The 17795-nt window shown below is 37.8% G+C and overlaps 1 protein-coding gene across 3 annotated transcripts in view; it reads right to left on the bottom strand.

Moving 5' to 3' along the window:
• LOC116992041 overlaps positions 1–16402 on the bottom strand; it is a 361926-nt gene extending 345524 nt beyond the window's left edge. For 2 of the 3 annotated variants that reach the window (XR_004416977.1, XM_033051167.2), the window contains exons 1-2: positions 16098–16402; positions 15549–15839 (exon numbers count right to left, since the gene is read on the bottom strand). Coding sequence is in view for 2 of the 3 variants with exons in the window: in XM_033051167.2 (XP_032907058.1) it covers positions 15549–15602 (54 nt within the window). In the remaining variant the exon portion in view is untranslated. The remainder of the gene's footprint in view (positions 1–15548; positions 15840–16097) is intronic. The other variant, XM_033051165.2, reaches the window with a different exon arrangement.
• Positions 16403–17795: the final 1393 nt, after the last annotated feature.

The following is a 17795-nucleotide window of genomic DNA, read 5'->3' as shown; positions in this document are numbered from 1 at the left end:
AATTAAAAACCATAATAGCATTTAAACCCAGTTTGGATCCAGCCAAGAAAGCCACAGTCTATAGTGGTTGAATTCACCAACAAAAAAAGAAAAAAAAAAAAGGAAATTCATTCTCTGATTCTCTGATTTCTATGTTTTACTTTGAAAAATAAATAGTACTTATGCAGTCACTTATCTTGAGAAGGAAGGATAAGCTAATAGCATTTTTGGTCTGAAGCCATCACTCCATCTCCCTGCCTCTTCCTCTCTTCTTAACAAGAGCAAAACACAAAAGGAGAAAGAGAAGTCTACTCCAAGGCATGATCCTCTATTAAAAACAAAAAGCTCTGCAAATTACCCTTTAAAAATATCAACTAGTTTTACTCCAGAATTTTGTGAAATACAAGTATTTTTGTGTCAATATAGCAGTAGTGCACAGACAGCTCAAAGTTACCAGGTTTGCTCACTAAACTGCTTGCCTGACATTGATGGAGGAGCCACCTGTAGAACATAAGAAGGTAATTTTGTGCCCCCAGAGACAGAGAGCCCTTGGGTGCTCTGCTGGAACATCCATTTTCCTGCCAGCAATGTCTGCACGTTGCACACAGGGGAAAAGAGGATATTCTCTATATGAGAAAAACGTGTCTCCTTCCCATCTACCTAACCTGACTGCCAGCTTCCTTTCATGGTCTCAGCACTTTTTGCTCCTGATTATGAAGAACAGATGCCAAAATCCCATAACAAGGAACAGCTTCCCACAAAATTTCTTGCAAAATTCAGCATACTAAAGAAGGTTTTGACAAACCATTAACAGAGTCCAGAACAACAGCTCCAAGGTAACAATCACGTTCCAAAATCAAATGTCCTTGCTTTAACTAGAGCCAGAGACTGTCATGAAAACAGCAGAATCAGAGTGCATTAGGAGAGTTTATGATAAAATCTATGGAAACAACTTCCAAAACAATGTAAATTTATAATTTAACTACTTCCAACTCTGACATTTTTTCTTTGCTAGTAGCTCTGATTTCTGGTGGAAGTTTGTCTTTTTATCTTTTCCCAAACCCTTTTTCTATGCTAATCTAAGTAATCATTTTCCTATCAAATCACCTTTCTTCATTTCATTTTCCCCATTTTTTTACCTTTTTTTTTGCTGTACAACAGAGAAATGTTACATTCACAAAAGATTGCAAATACAAACAAACCACAAAACAGTCACAAAATAAAAGCAGATTGATATTGAAGGTTCTGTGGATAGACATCTCTTGCTTCAACATGCACTTCAAGGGAAAGCTGTGCTCATATCCTGAACAGCCATCAGATCAAAAAAAGCTTTGCTACAGGATGTTGAATTTGCCTTTTGACCTCAACAAGCTGCCCTCTCTTATATGACAACCATAGCTTGTTGTGTTGTCACTAGCCAGAAGCTGCTTTATAGCTATGTTGAAGCTTCCAAAATGGGTTCAGGGTAACTGTGAACATTGGGTTTTCCCAGTAGAATGGAAAGAACAAGGAAGCCAGAAGTCAGAGTTCTTACATAAAAATATTATTCTTAATTCTTATTCTTAAAGTTCTTACTACTTCCACGTGCAGAAATCTTTTCTTTTAATCCACAAGTCTACCTGTGACAGATCTGTGCATAGAAGAGGCCTTGGAGTCCAACTGTTTTGTTACAGTGGTTTACTCTTCACAAATGAAGCTGCCTCCTGCACAGGAATTCTGAAATTCCTTGGTCCATCTTCCTAAGAGCATTAAAACTTAACAACCACTCCCCAAAAACATTGGATATGCAGCCACACTTACACTGTCTGAGACTACACAAAGACTTACACAAACTCAGTCACTTTTCCCAATCCTTCTGTGCTCATCACAATTATTTGTGCTTCATCTGAAATGCTGCACAGTGCCATAAGAGAAATACTTTCCACTCTGTCTGAAGAAATATATCCTTTTTTCATCACTGAATTACTAGCCATAAAAAACATGTGGTGGTAAATCTATATTATCTTATCCAAAGGTTTCTAATAGGTGCTAGAATTCCCTTCACATTTTAGCCTCCACAGAACAGAACTGAACAAAATACATTCAATTTCTGATTTAATAAAAAGTTGAAAGAAGAAATGTCAATTAATTAATTAATTAAAATGTGTCTCTAGTAGAGACTTCCTTTACCTTGATATCTGATATCCATAAAATATTTTAATTTGGGCCAAAATTTTTCTTTAGAAGTTTAACAACTTTTTCATAGGATTTTTGATTTATTCTTTCTTTTTGGAAGGGAAAAGTTGAGCAAGTCACACACAAGCATTGCCCTGGCTTTTTTTCCCCTTATTTTCTACAAGCATTTTTTCAAATAATTCTTATAGCTCATCATAGTTTCAGGTTTTTAGGTTTTTCAGTAAGTTCTCTATAAACAAAGTGTTTTCTCTCAGGCTGCAAGATTTTTCAAACATTCCTAAAAATTTCTATAATTCTTTCTTTTCCAGGCCAATGTAGCCCAGGAAAATGCTTGTGTGAAAGGGTTCAAGCACTATGTTCACAGAAAACAGACCAAGACAGTGCATTGTACTCCTAAGCAAATCAGGAAATGAGAATTAAGAAGTTCTTAGCATGACATAATACTCATACAGAGCATGCATGCCAAACATGGGTCTGATTGGGTTTTTGTACAAAACCAATGCAGGTGTTCACTGACTTTCCACTCGTACCTGGTCTCTTACCACAAGTCAAGTTTAAACTGTTTATTCTGAGTCTATTTTCACTAAAAAAAAAACCAAAAAAAAACCCAAAAAACCCAATAAATTACAGAACTATTGACTGTGATTCCCCCTAACAACACACATTCAACCTACATTGCCAAACAGAATTTGTACTTTTATCAAATTTGCTATCTTCAATATCAGATGTTCCTTCACTTGTGCTTTCCTTAAGTATTTTCAAAGAACAGAAATATTATAAACACATACACACAAAAAAATAATATTTCAAGTATCCTTTTTCAACTGTATTAATGCAAAAGCTGGACACAATGTATTTGTATATATGACCATAAAAACCTGCATGGAGTTCTAGCACTGTTAAAGGCTGGCTCTTATTCAACAGTTGTTCATAAAAGTAAATTCAATAAAAACACAAAATAAATAAAGAGCTAAACAAGAGACACAAGCAGAATCTTCCTCTAATAGATGACAGCAATACCTGGAGTTATCTCCAAAACCCATCTCTGAATAGAGCAACTCACCAGGGAACAGCTAACAAATTGCATTATCTTTGTAATAAAACCAAAGAAATAAACTCATCTGTGAAAGTCATTAATGTGTTTAGGTGCTGCTATAAAGATTATGTACAGCCACATAACAACTGAGAAAATGAGCTTGCTTTCCTAAATAGCACTTCCCAGCATTCTCACAAGTGATATTGAAGCTTCCTGCCTGATTGGGCCAGGCAAATCCAACAGCTAATTTAGCAAAATGCACTGGTTTCTCCCTCCTAACAGAAGTCTGTCATGTGTTACTGTAATAAACAGCCACTGGATACACAAGGATGGAATAAGTTTTACAAACACCACTGTGAAGCAGAGGGTTGACAACAAGAGAGTTTAAAACAGAGCTGAGGCAATCCCTGGAAGTGTTCAAGGCCAGGCTGGATTGGCTCTGAGCAGCTTGGCACGTTGGAAGGTGTCTCTGCCCATGGCAGGGGATTGGAATGAGATGATTTTTTAAGCCTCTTCCAACCAAAACCATTCTGTGATTCTATGATAATTCCTTTAAAGAATGTTTCATTTTCCAAGGTCCCAAGAGCCCCAAATTTGGACAGAAAGGATGCAACTGACTTATTATTCAGAGAAACAGGAGATTGAATGGATATTAGTGAATACCAAATATATGTTAATTCTTTCAATAAACACAAAGCTTATTTTTTATCATGCGAGTGTGGTCTTTGCAACCAGTTGAAATCCTTTAGGTCCTTCTCCAGGTACAATGGTAAAGCACATCACTAGAATTGCATGTTCATTCATCATTCTTCAAAGATTCTAGATGTGGGATTTTATCAGGATTTCTAGCATCTGGCCCAAAATACACAGGATAAACAATAGCTTAAGCTGCATATCAGGGTTAAGTAGAAAAAAAATAAACATTAAAGTTATCTATGCAGCAAGGAATATTGCAATTAACAAAGGGGGGTAAACTATAGAAGTTGGAGGCACATTTTGGTCTGGGAAACAAGAAAAGAGTATGAATTCATGCAAGGTTAAAAGGTAGAACTAACTCAACAGAAGTTAACACAGGTACTGGAGAAAACATCTAACACTGAGGTTTCCATACTGGAAGAGGTTGCTGATGCTTCAGATTATCCGGTCAAAGAGATGAAAAAAAAACCCTACCAATCCTTTTCAAACTGACTTGTGAGATAAACTCCTGATTCTTTCCTTCCTTGGAAGGCACTTATACTGTTTTATATTAAGTAAGCAATTCACAGGACCTTTGCCTGCAGCAAATACACTTTTTTCCTGACCTGACTTGCTGCCTGTTGCTTACCAGATGCACTTAGCTCTATGATTCTGCATGAATTTGCATCATACAAGGTTTTATTTTGAAGGATTATCCCAGTGAAAAAGGAATCCGAGTATCCTCCTGTATTTCCTGGTTGGTGTTCCATTTTGACCTATGAGTGAATTACCTCAACAAACCCAATCCAAAGAGTTGCTTAAGTTCCCTTGAGAATCCACCTAATTCCCTTAAACTGGTTGGAAAGGGCATGATCAAAGTGAAAATGCACACTGAGAGACTTGCTGAAATTATCCACCATTAGGGGGGACAGAACCAATGAACTGAATTGTTTTAATTACAGTGAGAAATAAACTTGCTATTATCAAAGTTCAAAATATGATGAGTACAAAGAAGAGAGAGAGCAAATTGTCTAGTTCACTAGCTGTACATAAAAGTTGGAAAAGAGTTGATAAATGGATTATCTCAAGACGTAATTCCTTAAAGATCAGTTCTGTATTTTCCATTCCTTCCTTTCCCAAATGTGGTAAAGGATGTTTTGTTTATGACTTCTTCAAAGTAATGTTCTCTATATATTTGTACCACCTTTTCAGAGTGCACCTTACTAACAGAGATCAGAAAATAGAATATAAACAGAGAGATCTCTGATTACAGGTGATTCTATACCTGTCAGCACCGTGAGTCAAACATCCTTGATTTACATCCTTGTGCTTAGGAAATGTGCAATTAACTGCAATTTTAAAAGGTTTTGAATAGAGCAAAATAACAGCACTTGCAGGGACAAGTTATTAACATGATTGTAGAGAAGAATCTACATGTTCTTGTACAATGCCAACGTTGAACAACCAGAGAATGTCCACATTTTAAAGAAATAAAGTGAGATTTATGTACTGAAACAGAGTTTGCTGTGATATAAATATTGAGAGTGTGGGGAGACCTGATAGCAACCTTGGAGTATCTGAAGGGGGCTACAGGAAAGGTGGAGAGGGGCTTCATCAGGAATTGTAGTGCTAGAACAAGGAGCAATGAGCCTGAAATGAAAAATACGAAATTTTGGCTAAGTATTAGGAAGAAATTCTTTACTGTGAGGGTGGTGAAGTACTGGCACAGGTTGCCCAGAGAATCTGTGGCTGCCCCATCCCTGGAAGTGTCCAAGGTCAGGTTGGATGGGGCTTTGAGAAATCAGGGATAGTGGAAGATGTCCCTGCCCAGGGCAGGGAGGTTGGAACTCAGTGAGTTTTAAGGTCCATTCCAACCCATAACATCCTCTTCTTAACACACTGCACTGCTACACTGCATTGCTTTTGTTTCTTTGTTTCTTTTTTGGCTTTCTCCTCTTTTTTTTTTGTCATTTGGACAGGATTTTTGTCTAAATAATTGCTAACCAACAATACAAGGTCCCAATTCCTTTAGGTCTGCAGTGATGTCTAGATATTGCTCTGATTGCTACAATGAATACCAAGATTCAAATAACTGCTTTGGTAGTAAGACATGAGGAATTGAAAGTTAAAAGGAGTATTTGAAAAACATCAATAAGTCACAAGCACTATGGGTAATGGGAACTATTAAAAGAAATGGGAGAAAAAGGAATAATGCATTTAGTAGTTAGGAGAGCCTAACCATTAGGGGTATGAGGCAACTGATTGTGAGGTACACAAAATTTGTACCCAGTTCTCTCTTAGTGACATATTTTAGTGAGGACATATATTTCTGTATCCCACAGACACTGGTGTAAAAGAAACAATGCTAAAAGGAGGCTGAGCAGGCAAATTAAAGAAGGAAGGAAATATTGTCATTTAGGCCACACACAGAGTTGTCAGAGGCACAATGTGTCACATTCCCACTGCTCCCAACACCTGCTCGTGGGCAGCTGGAGATCCTGACTGCAGGAATCAGTGACTGCTCAGTCCTGGTTTGGGCTGGCATTTCAGGCTGTCTCCACACCCTGCCATGTTTCTAAAAGACTGTCTGCCAGAAACACCAAAGAAAGCAGGCAGAATTTTGGAAATACCCTTCTTTACTACATTTCTCCAAGTACTGTGCCATTTCCCTTGACACCAGGGCAGGTGTGACTGGCAGACTGTGAACCCCTGGCTGCTCCCCTGGCCCCTGCCCTGGGCTCTGACCAAGCACACAGCACAGGAAGGCAAGTTCTGCCTCAAATATCTCACATCTCCTACACAGGCAGTAAGGGACAAGTGATTATCATGGTCCCCTACAGGGAAAATTACTGATAGTGCAATAAAATCCCAGACTATCTCGGATATGTATGAGAATAGCACAGAAAAACACAGCTGTGGGGCAGGACTTTATGTAGTCAGTTAAGTCAAATTTTTTAGAAAAGACAAAAATATAGTTTCAAATACATGCCAGGAAATGAATGTGAAATTATGTAACTCTATCAACATAATGGTTTGCATTCATATCAACATTCATGTTGATGTTGGTTTTCAAATTTGGATTGGAAGCAGAACCACAGACTATCTTCAAAAAGAACTTGCAAAACAATTTTCAAATGCAATTATTACAATCTTTTTCAATGACACAATGTTGACTATTTAGAAACATCTCCACAAAAGCATTAAACCCCAGAATTTTCCAGAACTCTCTGATCACTGTAACTTTCTAAAAATTGTGGCAACTACGCTTAGCATTTGTTGGTTTTCAGTGACTTAAGTGGAAATGTATTTTGTTACGAAACACCAACAGATTGTCATTCCTTCTAGTCTTGTTTTCAGCTTTAAGTAGTGCTTGGGTGTTGTTTACAATGTAAATATTTTTTTTCAGCATGGCAATCATCGTTATCATAGTCTCAATTCTATGCCTATATTTTGTAGGACAAGAAACAAAGGGAAATAATTCCACTTTTGTAGACCAATTAAAGCAGCTGGTTTAACAATGAGAGCTTTTACTAAAAATATGTACATTTACATGTACTTAGCCCATTCTGCTTGGACAGTAAATCTACATCATTGTCAAGATTTTGCATGTATTACCATGAATGATATGCTAATAACTTAAAGATCCAAAGCTTTATAACTGCCTCTCACTAAAAGTCTTACACTAATTGAAGTAATCTACAGGAAACAGCCACAGAATAGAAATTTCCTGGGAGAAATTAATGGGAATCTAAGAAGAAGCTATTTTGCACACACAGTAGGCAAGCTTTAGGACAAGTCAGCATCCCTCAGTTAACAGAAAAGGGAAATACAGCCTTACACCCTAATACAGCAGTTAATTCTCAATGCAAGAAATTTTTACATAGCAAGGTGTTTTACCATTTTGGATTTTCTTTCACTACCAAGATGGTCAAAGTATGGCAAATTTTAAAAAAAAATTTTGTTGAATGGGACATTCCAAAAGGATTTAAAAATGCAGAATTATTTCAATTTTGCTGATAAATTGTAAATACCTGTGAACATTCAAGAAACCAAAATATCTTGTTTTAATTGACAACAATGTTACCATTTTATTTTATGCACCATCAAAATTCCCTAAAAAGAACAATTTAGTGGCTAGCTGGTTTTGGTTTTGTGCATATACTATGTGCTCAACTGTGTTTTATTTATTATGGCTAAAGTCAATTGCTTCCTGAAGATGGCACTGAGGAAAATTCGAATGGATACCTCAGAGAAAAAAGTAAGGACACACAAACAGAGAGATACTTCCCTGCTATAATTTCCTAGTCTGCAGCAACAGATATGTCAGGGGTTTCTTGAGTTAGAGGCAATACCAATGTGTTTAGCAGTTCTTCACAGGATTTTCATCCATGAATTTGACTGAACACTGTCTGAACAAAGGCAATTTTTGGAACAAAGATCATTTTTGTAGTCAGGAGTGTCCTAAGGTGAAATTTTCCAATGTAAACATACACATTTTTGTATGCATATATTAATACATCTCCTGTTCCTTGTTTTTTAGCATGGATGATAAAGGAGAACACAAGCCCAACTGCTCTTCTGATAATATGACATGCTAAAATAGAACTTGCTATGTGCATTTTTGGCAGTCCATATAAAAATTTTTATTAGTGTTGTTTAAATTTCTTTTGAGAAGACTTGTCCTGGGGTGGAATATAGTTTTTCCATTCCATACCTGTGCTACACTTGAAAATTTTTGGTAACAAACATCACCCAAAACTAGCTCAGGTTTTACAGTAACAGTAATTTTCATTGCACATCTATAAATTCCCCACCCACTCTACTAGGTGCAAAGCACCACAGATTCTGCACTCTAGATCAGATGCACTAAATGGTCACAAATCACCTGCAGTCTATTTTTCAGGTTAGGTCTTCTAGGTTTGTCCTCATACCAACACTTAACCAAACACAACTCCACCTTCCCTGGAAAGCCCAAAATATTTTAAATATGTTTCTTATTGCCACTTGGCCTCTCTTCAAAACCTGGCAGCCCCATAATCTGTATCTCCTTTTTGATGTATGTAAAAGATTTTTTATTGGCTGGGCAAAATTCAATCCCAAGGATCAAGCAGCTAGTAACAGGAGCAGGGAAGCCTGGCTTCCTTGCTACAACCCCATATCGGAGGTCAGTCATCCTCACATTGCTGCTTCAGCCCAAAGCTTCTTGCTCCTCTCAGAGTCCTCCAAACTTCCAGCAGAAGATCTAGAGACAAAAATATCAATTTATCTTTGCTGTGAACAAGAAGACTGGATTGTACTTCTGAGATACTGAGCAGGTTGTGATTGGGGCATTTTTCTATCTCTATACACACTTACTAAACTTATTTCCAGCTATGAAAACATTCAACATCAAGGATTCAACTAGTGTAAAAATGGCTTTTTATGTGTTTAGCAATAGATTTCCAAACAATAACATTGCACTCATAGCCTCTTGCAGCACAGTTAAGTTCCCTAGTGGTTCAGTTCCAGTTTTCTGCCCTCAAAGTTAATGTCATCCACTTTTTTTTTTCCCAAATAAAATCCTGCAGAAAATGTATACTCTGCCAGAACTAGGACACTGCCAACCAGAAAGGGAAATTTGTGCATGTCAAAGAAAATATTTATAAAATATTATAAAATATTTATAAAATATTTAGAAAATGTGACGAAAATTTCTTTTCATTCCAATCACTTTGACGCTAGACTGGAATTGCAAGAATGAGGGTTAGTTTTTGACTTTCAAGATAATTTTGGTTTTTGGGACCCTCTTTTCAGCCATTTTGGATACATCCTGCACAACGCAGAGCCATCTGGTGGAACTGAATTTATCTCAACTACATGAGGGATCTACCTCAGCCAATTAGCTAGCTGCAAAGGTGAGTTAAGCTCATACCTTGTTAACAAAGCAAATCTGCTTCCACTACCAAAGTAACCTGGTTCATGTTACAGCTGATAGTTAATCAGAACTGTACCCTTCTTTCCATGCTGTTTTGGTCTGCTTCTACCCCTTTCTATGGTTATACATTGAATATTTTTAAATTATCTTGCCAATCTAAGGGGGTTTTTAAAATGTCTTTTGTACTTGTTTATCCAACATAAAAGAAATCCAACCCTCCTTGATCCAGCCATCCAACCTATGAATTCGGCAAATATATATCTCTATATTTGCCCTTCAGAGATGGCTTTCATTGCTCCATGAACTCAAATGAGGTCACAAGCATAAGCTGTTATAAATCATGGTACTCTTCTATAATTTTCACTTTACTCAGTGTGACTTTTTTAATCTTTCTAAAGACAGTTTCCAAAAACATTAAGTGATAGTTTTCATAACACAGTCTTAGTGCTTAATTTTATAATTGTTGGATAGTGACACAGAGTTCAAACTCCCTTGATGAAAACAATTGCCTTAAATTAATCAAAATAAGGATTTTATTATAAGAAGATATTTTCTCCTTTCACTTAAATGCAGGAATAAAATGGGAAACTACAGGTGCATTAATAAAACATGCCTAGATTCCAAAATTTCCACTAAGAGCAATACAGCATTGACATGTAACATGAAAAATGAAAACAACTGCATGAAGAAATAAAAACACAACCCCAGAAGTCAGCAGTTTGCTGCTTGCACATCAAAGCCCCTGTCTGAGGGCCTTCAGGGTGACCTAGTGCAGCAAGCACTGCTCAGCTCCCCTCCCATTAGCCACCAAGAAAATAAAGACATTTCAGGGCAGCATTTAGGCCAAGAAAGAGCCCCTTTTCTGATACCAGCCCTTAAAATATTGTAGGACTGTCCTTGAACAACTGATGACTCCTATACCTATATTCACCAGTCTTTCTGTTCTTGCTTCCAGAAAAGAGTTTTGGGTCCCTTCCAGGCTTTTTCTCATACAAAGAAGAACCATCACACTCCATTTCCCACAACCTAATTTAAAGTGAGGAAAGCTGAAGTGTCACAGTAAAATAGTGACTGACCTTGTTTATCCAGATCATATTTTGATTCAGTATCAAAGTACCCCATAAATAAGCTCTTTCCTACACAGTCTTAGATGAGTGTGTATCTCAGTAATGTACTCAAAGAATATTTATATGCCCAAGTGAAATGTATATATATATGTATGCACTTTTAGATTTTTAGACCAAGCTTAGCAGGGCAGACATTCTTCTATAGTTTCCTGCCACTTCTACCCTCTTGCTGTAGACTATAAAAGAAGCCACATAGTTCAATATCCTTTGCCTTTAGATAACTATCTACAGGATATTCTAGTCTTGATTTATATGGAGTACTGAAGCCAATCCAATGTTGCAAAAAGAGCAGATGTGCAGCCCTGTTACAGGGCAGCAGTGTCACTGATTCCTTAGAGCGTGTTCTGGGTTTGGCTGGGGTGGAGTTAATTTCCTTCACTGAGGCTGGTGTGGGGCTGTGTTTTGGATTTGTGATGGACACACTGCTGATAGCACAGGGATGTTTTCATTATCACTGAGCAGTGATCAGAGAACAGAGAGTCAGGGCCTTTTCTGTCTCTCACACAACCCCACCAGTGAGTGGGCTGGGGTGCACAAGGAGTTGGGAGCTGATCCCAAGGGATATCCCAGATCATATGGAGCCATGCTCAGCCCTTAAAGCTGGGGGAAGAAGGCAGGAGGGAAGGATGTTCACAGTGATGATTCTTGTCATCCCAAGTCACATTACATAATAGAGCCCTGCTTTCCTGGGAGTGCTGAACACCTGCCTGCCCACGGGAAGCAGTGAAAAGATTCCTTGTTTTGCTTTACTTGTGGGTGCTTTTCTTACCCATAACCGTCTTCATCTCAGTCACTACTTTTCTCACTTTTACCCTTCTGATTGTCTCTGCCATCCCACTGGTTGGGAATGAGCAAGCATCTGTGTGGTGCTTGGGATGCCAGCTGGGGTTAAACCATGACAATGTGTTGTCCTAGTATTGTTACCCTTAATTCTAAAAATTGATTTAATGAAACTGGTTGCTTAAATATTGACTATTTGAGAAAAGAGGAACCTTCTCATAAAGTATAAAAATACCTTGATATTACATAAAAAATTACATGCAGTAATTCACTATTATTGTCACCACTGCTTTCCAGTCTCATTGTTTTTCTTATTAATGGTATAGCTTGAATTGTAAAAACTAGGTTGCTTATACACTAAACCATGGCAGAAAATGAATTGAAGTGTCCATACCCTCTCCATGTAGATATCCTACTTGGAAACATCAGCTATTGAAATAGTAACCTTTTGAAATTAGTCTGTGGAATGGACTTTTTTTTAGGCCTTTGATCAGAAAGCCAAAATACTACCACAGAACAGAGTTAAGTACAATGTATTTGCTCACAGAAGTAGAAAATAAATATGACATAATTTCCAGTGGCTGTTATTTTCTGGCTCATCCTTCAGAATGAGATAACTCTTCTTTTAAATAGGGTGAACTATGGCAACCCTGTTTAGCCTGCTTCCTCATGTCAGAGTTCAGCTGCTATGAAGGTGATTTGTCTTCCTGTGATTCATCTCATCATTATGATTTTTTGTATTGTTTTTCCTATTGATCCCTATTATTAAAAACTTAACTATATAGAGAATGTTCTCCAATGGAGCATCAATGGCCTTGGAAGCTCTCTTCATCTTTTCTAGATGGAATGAGTCAGGAAACAAGCTGCAGTCACCAACCTGTTTGACTTATTTGCAATTTTGTCTTATTTCTAAGTCACATTGCTATGGACTTCCCTTGTTTATTAAAAAAAATCTTTCTACAGTATTTCAAATATGAAAAATTATTCAGGTGTTGAAGGTCTTTGTTCTAAGAAGATTCTTTAAAAGTCAGTCACCAGATAAGCCCTATTTAAACATCATTCCTATAGTCTCAGAACTTCAGTTCCCAAATATTAGCACTTTTGATTTTCAGCTAGGTTAGAGAGTTTATTTCTGTCTTCCAGAAGGTAAAACAAGAGCTGATGACAACAAGAAGACCCTCCCTTGCTAAACACACCTCAACAGTACTGGGTCGAATTATTTGCTCCAGTTGTATTGCTGCTGTTCAACGAAAAATATGTAAGCTTCAGGATGAGTAAAACATGCTAAATCAAATTTTGCTTCTTTGTCTCCCCAGTACATTCCCTCCCTCTTCCCTAAATCAAAAATGAAAAAAAAAAAAAAGAGTTATATTTAACATGAATGGTCAAACCATTTGTACAGGACAGAAAACATCACATCTCTCTATGCTTACAAGAAAAGAATATCTGTAAAAATAAGATCTGGGGATATTTTGTTCGTGTTTTAGGGGTGACATTTATGTGAACGAAAGAAAATTTTAGGCCCTGGTGCTGGTGTATCTGCTACACATGTCAACAGCACTATAGCTAAAGACTTGCACTGATCTGGGGTCCCTCTTTCTCTGCCCTGAGCAGCTGCTCTCACTCATCTTTAGATGTCCTACAGAGCTTTAACCAGCAGTTACAATTCATGTTGTATGAGAGCAATTCGTGTTTTCAGATTCTGCATTTCTGAGATTTCCTACTTTGTTATGAAGTGTTCATATTTTCTACACACTTGGTCCCTTTTGGTATCTGTTTTTCATTCACTACTGACACTGCATCCTGTTGAATGCATCAAATCAGGTTAGATTCTCAACCTGGGAAATTCAGCTCCAGTCCCAGCTGACATCATCCCATCAACATCCTAGTTAGAAAATCACGTTGTCAGCAAGGCAAACATCACATTTTTAATACAGCACTAATCATCAGCTAAGTCAAAAACATGAGTTGGATTAAATATTATCAAAAAATCACAGAATAGCCACCAGCTTCTCTTTTCTTCTCCTCTGCCTCCCTTAGCCAGTCCAAATGTCCTCACAGGCTGGATTTCAGCACATGGCACATTCAATACACTTTTGATGAATTCCTGTAAATGTCCAGCTTTTCTGCTTCAGTATTCTCAAATATTCCTGCTCCCAAGTAAACCAAATTTATAACGTGAGGGGAGGCTTCATATTTCTGGCACATGCAGTTGTGCAGATGTTATTCCTTAAGGAAGACTATCTTGATTGCCTCTGTGAATAATGGCTACGAGGTGGCAAGGAGCCAACAGTTCTCTTAGAGCAGAAGGTATAAAACCACTCTCCTACTGAAAGAAGGCCCCCAGTAGGATAATATATTATTACGCATTATTCAAGTTACAGGATCTGCAGCAGGGGAGCCAGTGGCTGAATCAGGACAGCCGCACACAGAATACTGATGATGGGATGATGGAATGCATCATGCATTGAAAGAGCTGTGGTTTAGTACTTAAATCCTCTATATTTTCAAAGTGACTAGAAGGATCAATATATAACTGAAGCACCGTAAACAAATTGTAGATTATTGTGTGTGAGGGGAGGGGAAGTTACCATGTTGTAACAAAAATTCTATTTCAAGCTACTTTTTAAAATAAAATTTAGCTCTATGAAATACTTGACCTCTTGAAGCCCACTAGCAACAGATATAGCTTTAATTTAATAACACAATATTGAATTTGTCTCATATCTGATTCTGTTTCAGCTATTAGAATACTGAAGAGCAAAACCTTGCCTCATTAGATTATGCAGTCTGAAATCTCTGCATTCCACAGTATCCTAGGCTGGTTTTAAATTGTTCGCACAACAAATTACTTTACCCACAAAGAGCTAAATCCAAATGTTCAACACAATGTTGGCTTGCCCAAATGTTTTCCACTTATAATTGAACACATCTCAAGAAAATGTGCACGCTTATTATTAAAAAAAAAAAAAAAAATAAAAATACCCAAACCCCCCACACCAAACCTATTTCCTAATATGAAAAGCTGGCTAGAGTTTTTTCAACCTAAGATCTAATCTTTTCTGTAGATTAAGCACATTCTAAACAAAAATTCTATATTTCGCTTTGCTGTCACATACCCTGAAGCAGTATGCAAGCTCTCCCTTGACTTCTTTTCATACTGGCTCTTGTATTCAGTTATTCTGGTAAATGGATGCAAATCAGGTGCATTGTGTCGAGGTGGAAGGAAGGGGGTGAAATTTGTTCAGAAATGATCTCAGTTCTATTCATTAATAACATGACATCTTGACTGAAAGTGGTGAAGAATGAAATATAACAGTACTGAACTTTACTCAGTTGTAACAGATGCACGTAAGAACCTTTAGAGAAAGCCAGATATGTAAACGGCCACAGCGAAATGATTTCTGAAGCATTAGAATAAGTACTTAGACCGTGATGGCAGCTAAAGATGCAAACTCAATGCTGCAGCAACACCCTTTTTACCTTCCAAGACAGCTAAAGGTAATCTCAGGCTATAACTGGAGGAAGCAGTACCACATTAGGTAAGGACCACAAGGAGACAAACATACACGAAAAAAAAATATATGCACAATATTAACAATTAAAGACACTTTTAAAGGTTTAATGGGGCCAACAGAAAAAAAAAATATGGAACAATGCCCATGGTTACCTGCAGAGACAGCACACAGTTAAAAAAAAATCAAGAAATTGTAGCCATCGTTTTGCATAGCGATTCAAATTACGCTGGCAGAATAATTAATGGAGGACCTAATCTCTGTGAGGAAAAAAAAAAAAAAAAAGAAAAGAAAAAAGGCTACGTTAAACAAAGTTCATTACTGCATGATGTAAATGAGTTTCTCACCAGTGATGTCACTGATTGGCTGGGATGTAGAGCTGGTTTCGAACAGTGCAGCATGGCCGGATTGGCTGCTAGCTCTTCTGGTTACTGCCTGCTTGGGCAGCGGTCGAACCAGACTCTTTCTGTCTCTCTTGTTGTCGTTTGAAGCAAATCTTGTTCAGCCCAGCTGTGTCTCCATAGTAGTGGCACCCTAAGAGAGTCTCCCTCCTGCTTCCCACAGCTCATCTGTAAGGCGGTCGCTGCTGTGAAATACCAGCCTTTGGCACGGAGCCCAGACTGCGTTGTTAGATCCGTCTATAATACAGAAAAGAATTTTTTTAAAGCAGTTCTTTCACCGAATTACATCCTAAGAAGGATTAATAAGCACTAAATTGCAACTGATTTGTGGACTTTTAAATTATGTAGCTAGCACGCTTTCTGAAATAAAATATTATCTGGCTTGCAATAGTACAGAATCATAGGTGTAAAAAAAAAATAAAAGAAAAATAGGGAAAAAAAAAGGAAATAATGAAAGAAAGGAAGAAAGAGAAGCAACAACTCTTCTTTGTTTACCTTGATTACAAAAATATAATTCTTCCTTTTTTCGCCTATAACTGATATCTTGGTGCTACGCGAGAATATTTTAAACTATCGCCAGTTTTCTATTTACATCCAAGTCATTATTTTCAGGTTAAGGCAAGGGATCTTAATTAGCATTCTCTTTAACTATGCAAACTGAAACAGGGCATGAAAGAAAAATGCTGTATGGAAGAGACAGAGACAGAGAGACAGAGGAAGAAGACAAAAAAAAAAAAAAAAAAATCTGTGCAGCTTTTACAGTTCAGCTGTCTGACCCCCTGCAAAAAGAATGCAGTCATATCAACTTTGCCAGACAATGGAGTACCTACAGGCTTTCCTCTAGACAAGTCCTTTATAACCAGTCAGTATTATGTGCTGCAGACAGTGGCCAATCGCTAAGCTGCTTTCTACAGCAGTGACACAATAGGTGCACTGGCCACACTGTCCTCCTAGCCTCCGACAGCGGTGCAGGTTCATTTTTTGCACACTGGAATACGCATATGTCTTAAATGTTCCCACTGTATGGAAAAAAAAACCCACCATCAGCCCAAGCTTGCTTTGTTTTGCTATAATTACATCAGCCTAATTACTGCAGCCGAGCCGCAGAGCCACTGCTCAGAGCGGCGCATAGGCATGCACGTCATATAAATATGCATGAGCACGCCTGCTTATTTAAATACAAAAATGCATCCATTGCTGGTGGTGCCTTTTTGGTTTTGTTTTCTGCATGTCCTTCCTCCCCCCTCCAACACCCATTGCTGATAAACCAAGGGAGTTAAGGACGCCTAGCAAATGCGGTCACCATTTTTCTCCCTTTATTTATCCAAACTTTTATTCGTTCCGTTCTAATTGCAAGCATTCAGTAGGAACTAAAAAAGAGAGGAAAAAAAAAATTCAAATGCAAATGAGTGTCAGTTAGTAAGGGAAGGGTATTGCAGACCTAGGGCATTTTTCTCCCTTGTCACTACCCATCAGAGAAAGCGCCTGTAAATGAATCTGCGAGCACTCCATCATAGCCAGGCATCAGATGCCCAGCTCCTATTAAAGCCCAATGATCCCCCAGCATGTGCACGCACCCAGCTTGTGTGTTTGGGTCCTCTGTAATCACTGCAGCTCTTGTAACTGTACCTGAATCCGCTCATACAGTCCAAAGATTAAATCATCACTATCCACGTATTAGCAGACATAATTGGGCACATTCTATAGTGGGAATCGCCATGCTAATTTTTCTGATTTTATGCATGGGATTTACATATTCATGAAGAGAATAGTTGTTATGACCGCCGACAGAGCAACATGAAAAGAAAAGACACCATTCTTCAGCACACAGAGTATACAAAACCTAGAGGGAAAAGATGCAGCATATGGCGACAAGGAGGAGAAGTTGTTTGGCTTTCGAGGGTTATTTTCTTTCCTATTTATAAATTCTGGGTAGACGGCTTACAAAGGCATGTAAGTATTCTGATCACGAAGGCAAAGTAAGTCTGTGTTATTAGTAATCAACCACTGGTAGCTGAAATAAAATCGTTTTCCACTTGGTGCCCAATGTTCTGCAAGTTTTGCCTTTGCATTAGAGACCATTATCAGTTTAAGGATGCTTTGGACATATTCATCCAGGAGTGCACAAAAATACTGATGAATCAGGAAGGAATAGAAATTCCAGTTGATATTTTAAAAATCTTGATTTCCAAT

Source organism: Catharus ustulatus, chromosome 2 (genome assembly GCF_009819885.2).
Source record: "Catharus ustulatus isolate bCatUst1 chromosome 2, bCatUst1.pri.v2, whole genome shotgun sequence".
In the NCBI taxonomy this organism is placed as follows: Eukaryota; Metazoa; Chordata; class Aves; order Passeriformes; family Turdidae; genus Catharus; species Catharus ustulatus.
The sequence above is the reverse complement of the archived record's forward strand: the minus strand, read 5'-3'. Positions and strand labels throughout refer to the sequence as shown.